This window comes from Vicia villosa, linkage group LG1 (genome assembly GCF_029867415.1).
Source record: "Vicia villosa cultivar HV-30 ecotype Madison, WI linkage group LG1, Vvil1.0, whole genome shotgun sequence".
Taxonomy (NCBI): Eukaryota; Viridiplantae; Streptophyta; class Magnoliopsida; order Fabales; family Fabaceae; genus Vicia; species Vicia villosa.
In genome coordinates, this window is record NC_081180.1 from 79947984 (window position 1) to 79954105 (window position 6122).

The 6122-nt window shown below is 35.9% G+C and overlaps 1 protein-coding gene across 1 annotated transcript; it reads right to left on the reverse strand.

Annotated features, from left to right (window-relative positions):
• Positions 1-408: 408 nt before the first annotated feature.
• Positions 409-1041, reverse strand: LOC131610482 (agamous-like MADS-box protein AGL62). Its single transcript, XM_058882442.1, has one exon. The coding sequence runs from the start codon at positions 1039-1041 to the stop codon at positions 409-411; it is 633 nt and encodes a 210-aa protein (XP_058738425.1).
• Positions 1042-6122: the final 5081 nt, after the last annotated feature.

Sequence of the window (6122 nt, forward strand, 5' to 3'; positions counted from 1 at the left end):
CACCCCGGAGTTTTCCATAACATTTTTTAGGTTGGATTCAATGAGTATAATTTAAATGGATGTTTGATTTTAAATTGTGGATGACTACTAAGTCTTTATTTTGCTCGTATAAAAGAAAATCCAAACATATTATAGTAGTAATATATTTCTTGATTGAAAGAGATCAAGATTGCCAATATACTCATGGAAAATATCAAATTAATTCATCAAAAATATTTACTAATTAAAAACAACATGGTTGAACAAATAAAGTTTTATTATAGATCAATTATGATTACAAACTAAAAGATTAATTCTGATTTATTCTCCCGCAATTCTGACAATTATTTATTCCACTACACATATTATAGAACCATATTAATGAATGCATCGTGAGTCATCAAACAAATGAGTTTGCAACATAGGATTTTAAAAATGTTTTGGTTGAAACATTTGAGGATGTTGAGGATTTGGCTGATGATGGAGATAAATGTTAGAAGATGAATCATTGCCAACAAAAGCTGGAAGTGTTTGGCTAGGAGCACCCTGAATTAAAACCTTGTCAGCATGTTCAACAACAAGAATCTTAAGTTGCTCCAAAGCTTTCTTTAATAGTTCAAGTTGAGCCATATTCATTCCATCAAATGGACAAGCCCACCAAAACTGAGCTTCGACCGCCTTGCGAATACGACTTAGCTCATCACCGAGCTTCTTCTCAGCATCCAAAGTGTTGTTGATTTCAGTTAGTTGAGCATTAAGATCGCGCACGTTGACGCTGCGGTGAGCCTCAATAAATTGCAATGTGTCGTTGTTTTCGGGTGGGCTCAGAGAAAGATATCGATCTATGACCGTATAAATATTGGGATGACCAAAAGAAAATACTTTTTCGCTCGGTGAAAATACAACAAGAGCAATATCTACACCACAGAGGGTGCAAAGCTCACTAGCTTTCTTGAAGAGTCCGCTACGACGCTTTGAGAAAGTCACTTGCAGATGACTTTCATTGCTCATCTTTTTCATCTCTGTCTTTTGGCGACCTTGACCTTTCCTTCTGCTTGACATGGCTGAAGTACAAAATAAAGTTAAAAAAAAAAGAAAAAAAAGTAGGTGAAGGAGTTTTTATTTTAGAATAAGAAATGACACATAAAAATTAAGTGTGAAAGAGACATTTTATAGCCAAAATTTTTGTGTATATATTCTCTAATCCTCGAATTACCAACTCACAAATATCTTTTTCAAACGTCTCACCTTTTCGTGAAATTGAAATTTTACATATATGGCAAAAAAAAAATTAATTTGAAAAAATAGCGCTCTTTTACCAATTTGTTTATATCTTACTTTTTTTCAACAATTTATTTGATTGGTTTAACTAAATATTTTTAGAAATGTACAATAATTTATTCATCAAATTATTGTTTCTTTGGGAAGGTGGATGTATTTGCTAATTGATATTAAGAAATAACATATAGAATTGGGAGGATTGGGTACGAAAGGGTCATACTATAAACAGTTTTTCCATGTATATATTTTTACTCTCTTATTGTGATTTTGTTTAGAAAACCAACCCACGTCTACCTTTTTCAAATATTCTACTTTTTGTGACATTCAAAATTTACTAGATTAGGGATTCTACCAAACCTCTTTTTACATGCTTATATAGAAAAAATAAAATCAATTTCAAAAAAGGTGCTTTTTTATAATTTGTATATATCTTTAGCTTATTTAGCAATTTGTTGGATATCTTTAAACCAATGTTTTAAAATTTATACCGAATTGTTTGGTTCAATCGGTTAGATCGGAAATTGAATGTGATTCCGGTCCAATCAATCTTGTAAAATTTTATGTGGATCAAAACCGAAGTTAAACCAAAAAAATTACATCGAACCGCTCAAAAACGTTTGAACTAAAGAATTAGAGTTGATTTTGTGAAACCGTCCAGTTCAAAGAAATGACTGTCATTGGTCAATTTTAGTTTTTTTTATAAAAAAATTGAAAATATTTATTATGTTACCATCAATACCTAAAATACAAACCAATTTTTTTCTAGTTTTAAACCGTGACTGGACTACCACGTTGAATTTTTTTATTTCATTTTTAAATAATTATGAATTAATAATATAAAAAGTCAAGATTATTTCTTATAGAAGTTGAACTCAAGTCCTTTAAACCACATCTTATGTCTTTTTACCGCTAGATCAATATACAAAGTGATTCCGATTATTTTTGGTAATCTTAAACAATTATGAATTTAACACAAAAAATACAAAATTTGTATCAATAGGGTCTCGAACTCAAGTCCCTTCAGATTAAATAATAGTCAATTTTGTTAGAACAAGATTTGTTCTTATCAATTATCTTAGTTTTGATGATAACAATAATATGAATTTTGCTTAAGATAATATGGTACTCTAATCCAATGCAATTTCCCTTTCAGGAAATATATAAAGAGTACGCATAATTCAGCGCTCAGAAGATGTGTCTCAAATGGTTCAGCATGCAACATCAGAACATGGTCTGGCAAGACATCAGAAGATGGTCGAAGCAGAATCAGAACATGGGTCTATGGAAGCATCAGAAGAACATGAGATCAGAAGCACTGAAGATCAGAAGATGGTATCACGCTCAGAAGCACTTCAAGGTCAGAAGATCAGAAGATGCTATGCACCAAGCTGTTTGACTCTGATGATATTCAAACGTCGTATTCACAAACATCAGATCAGAAGGAAGTACACGTGGCAGACTACGCTGACTGACAAAAGGAACGTTAAAGCTACTAAAGGCTACGTCAGTAGACACAGCGTGAACAAGGCTCGAGGTAGTTGACAAAAGCGTATAACATTAAATGCAAAGCTGTACGGAACACGCAAAGCATTAAATGCATTCAACGGTCATCTTCTCAACGCCTATAAATATGAAGTTCTGATGAGAAGCAAGGTTAACGATCCTGAACAAAGATAATTCAAATTAACTTGCTGAAACGCTGTTCAATCAAAAGCTCAGAATCTTCATCTTCATCAAAGCTCACTACATTGCTGTTGTAATATCTTAGTGAGATTAAGCTTAAATTGTAAGAGAAATATCACAGTTGTGATTATCGCTTTTAAGAAGCATTTGTAAACTCTTGAATAGATTACATTAAGTTGTAAGGAACTAGAGTGATCAGTTGATCAGTATACTCTAGGAAGTCTTAGCAGTTGGCTGAGCAGGAAGTCTTGGCAGTTGGCTGAGCAGGAAGTCTTGGCAGTTGGCTGAGCAGAAAGTCTTAGGAGTGAACTAAGCCTAGAGTGATCGTGTTGATCAGTAGACTCTAGAAAAAGTCTTAGGAGTGAACTAAGCAGTTGTTCCTGGAGTGATCAGGTTGTGATCAGAAGACTCTGGAAGACTTAGTTGCGGCTAAGTGGAAAACCATTGTAATCCGTGCGATTAGTGGATTAAATCCTCAGTTGAGGTAAATCATCTCTGCGGGGGTGGACTGGAGTAGCTTCGTTAACAGCGAACCAGGATAAAAATAATTGTGCATTTTATTTTTATCGCTCAAGATTTAAAGTCACACTTATTCAATCCCCCCCCTTTCTAAGTGTTTTTCTATCCTTCAATTGGCATCAGAGCGCCGGTTCTAAGGTGCAAGCACTTAACCGTGTTTAGAAAAGATTCAGGAAGAGAAAAACGCTTCATTTAAAAGATGGTTGATGAAAGTGAAAGGACTATACCTACACCTGCATCTACATCTGGCTCTGCTGAGCAATACAACGGTAACAATGGTTATACTAGACCGCCGGTATTTGATGGTGAAAACTTTGAATACTGGAAAGATAAACTGGAAAGTTACTTTCTGGGTCTAGATGGTGATCTATGGGATCTTCTGATGGATGGTTACAAACATCCAGTAAATGCCAGAGGCGTGAAGCTGTCAAGGCAAGAAATGAATGATGACCAAAAGAAGCTTTTCAGGAATCATCATAAATGTAGAACTGTTTTGCTGAATGCTATCTCTCATGCTGAGTATGAGAAGATATCTAACAGGGAAACGGCCTATGACATATATGAGTCCTTGAAAATGACTCATGAAGGAAATGCTCAAGTCAAGGAGACAAAAGCTCTTGCCTTAATCCAGAAGTATGAAGCCTTCAAGATGGAGGATGATGAAGACATTGAAAAGATGTTTTCGAGATTTCAAACTCTGACTGCTGGATTGAGAGTTCTTGACAAGGGATACACCAAGGCGGATCATGTAAAGAAGATCATCAGAAGCTTACCCAGAAGATGGGGTCCTATGGTGACTGCATTCAAGATTGCGAAGAATCTGAATGAAGTTTCTCTGGAAGAGCTTATCAGTGCCCTGAGAAGTCATGAGATTGAGCTGGACGCAAATGAGCCTCAAAAGAAAGGTAAGTCTATTGCATTAAAATCTAATATCAAGAAATGCACTAACGCTTTTCAGGCTAGAGAAGAAGATCCTGAAGAATCAGAATCTGAAGAAGAAGATGAACTGTCCATGATTTCCAGAAGGCTAAATCAACTCTGGAAGACCAAGCAAAGGAAGTTCAGAGGCTTCAGAAGTTCAAGGAAATTTGAACGTGGAGAATCTTCTGATGAAAGAAGATTTGACAAGAAGAAGGTCATGTGCTATGAATGCAATGAGCCTGGACACTACAAGAATGAATGTCCAAATCTTCAGAAGGAAAGTCCCAAGAAAAAGTTTCATAAGAAGAAAGGTCTTATGGCAACCTGGGATGAGTCAGAAGATGATTCAGAAGATGAGCAGGCCAACTGTGCGCTGATGGCGACAGAAGATGACGGATCAGAATCTACATCAGAATCAGATTCTGAAGAGGTATTTTCTGAACTTACTAGAGATGAGTTAGTTTCCGGTCTAACTGAACTTCTGGAACTCAAGTCTCAGATTAGTATTAAATACAAAAAGCTGAAAAAGCTATTTGAATTTGAAACAAAGAGGCTTGAATTGGAGAATTCTGAATTAAAAGAAAAACTTTTAAAACTATCCAATAATGTTGGATCTCCTTCTGATTCAGAAAAATCCACTCCCAGTCTAAACCATATTCTGAAGGAATATGATTTAAGTTTCAGAAAGTTCTTATCTAGAAGTATTGGCAGAAGTCAGCTAGCTTCTATGATATATGCTGTGTCTGGAAACAAAAGAGTTGGCATTGGTTATGAGGGTGAAACCCCATACAAACTTGAACCTGTTGATGAAATGAAACTCACATACAAGCCATTGTATGATCAGTTCAAGTATGGCCACTCTCATGATATTAGGCACACTTCACATGCACAAAGTTTTCACATTACACACACTAAGAAGCATGTGACACAACCTAGGAAATATCATGAAACTCACATTAAGAATTATCATGCTGTTCCTCCTATTGCTTACAATGTTAAATCCAAGTTCAACCAGAACTTGAGAAAATCTAACAAGAAAGGACCCAAGAAAATGTGGGTACCTAAGGATAAGATTATTCCTATTGCAGATATCCTTGGCTGCAAGAAGGACAAAGCACAACATGTCATGGTACCTGGACTCTGGATGCTCGCGACACATGACAGGAAGAAGGTCTATGTTCCAAGACCTGGTGCTTAAGTCTGGAGGAGAAGTCAAGTTCGGAGGAGATCAGAAGGGCAAGATAATTGGCTCTGGAACTATAAAGTCTGGTAACTCTCCTTCCATTTCTAATGTACTTCTTGTAGAAGGATTAACACATAACCTCTTATCTATCAGTCAATTGAGTGACAATGGTTATGATATAATCTTCAATCAAGAGTCTTGCAAGGCTGTAAATCAGAAGGATGGCTCAATCCTTTTTACAGGCAAGAGGAAGAACAACATTTATAAGACAGATCTGCAAGATCTTATGAGTCAGAAGGTGACTTGTCTTATGTCTGTTTCTGAAGAGCAGTGGGTCTGGCACAGGAGATTAGGTCATGCTAGTTTGAGAAAGATCTCTCAGATTAACAAACTAAATCTTGTCAGAGGACTCCCTAATCTGAAATTCAAATCAGATGCTCTTTGTGAAGCATGTCAGAAGGGCAAGTTCTCCAAACCTGCATTCAAGTCTAAGAATGTTGTTTCTACCTCAAGGCCATTAGAACTCTTGCACATTGATCTGTTTGGCCCAGTCAAA

What these genes read in the sequence shown, in the direction of transcription:
- LOC131610482 (XM_058882442.1), bottom strand. Translation starts at nt 1,041, where the DNA reads ATGTCAAGCAGAAGGAAAGGTCAAGGTCGCCAAAAGACAGAGATGAAA.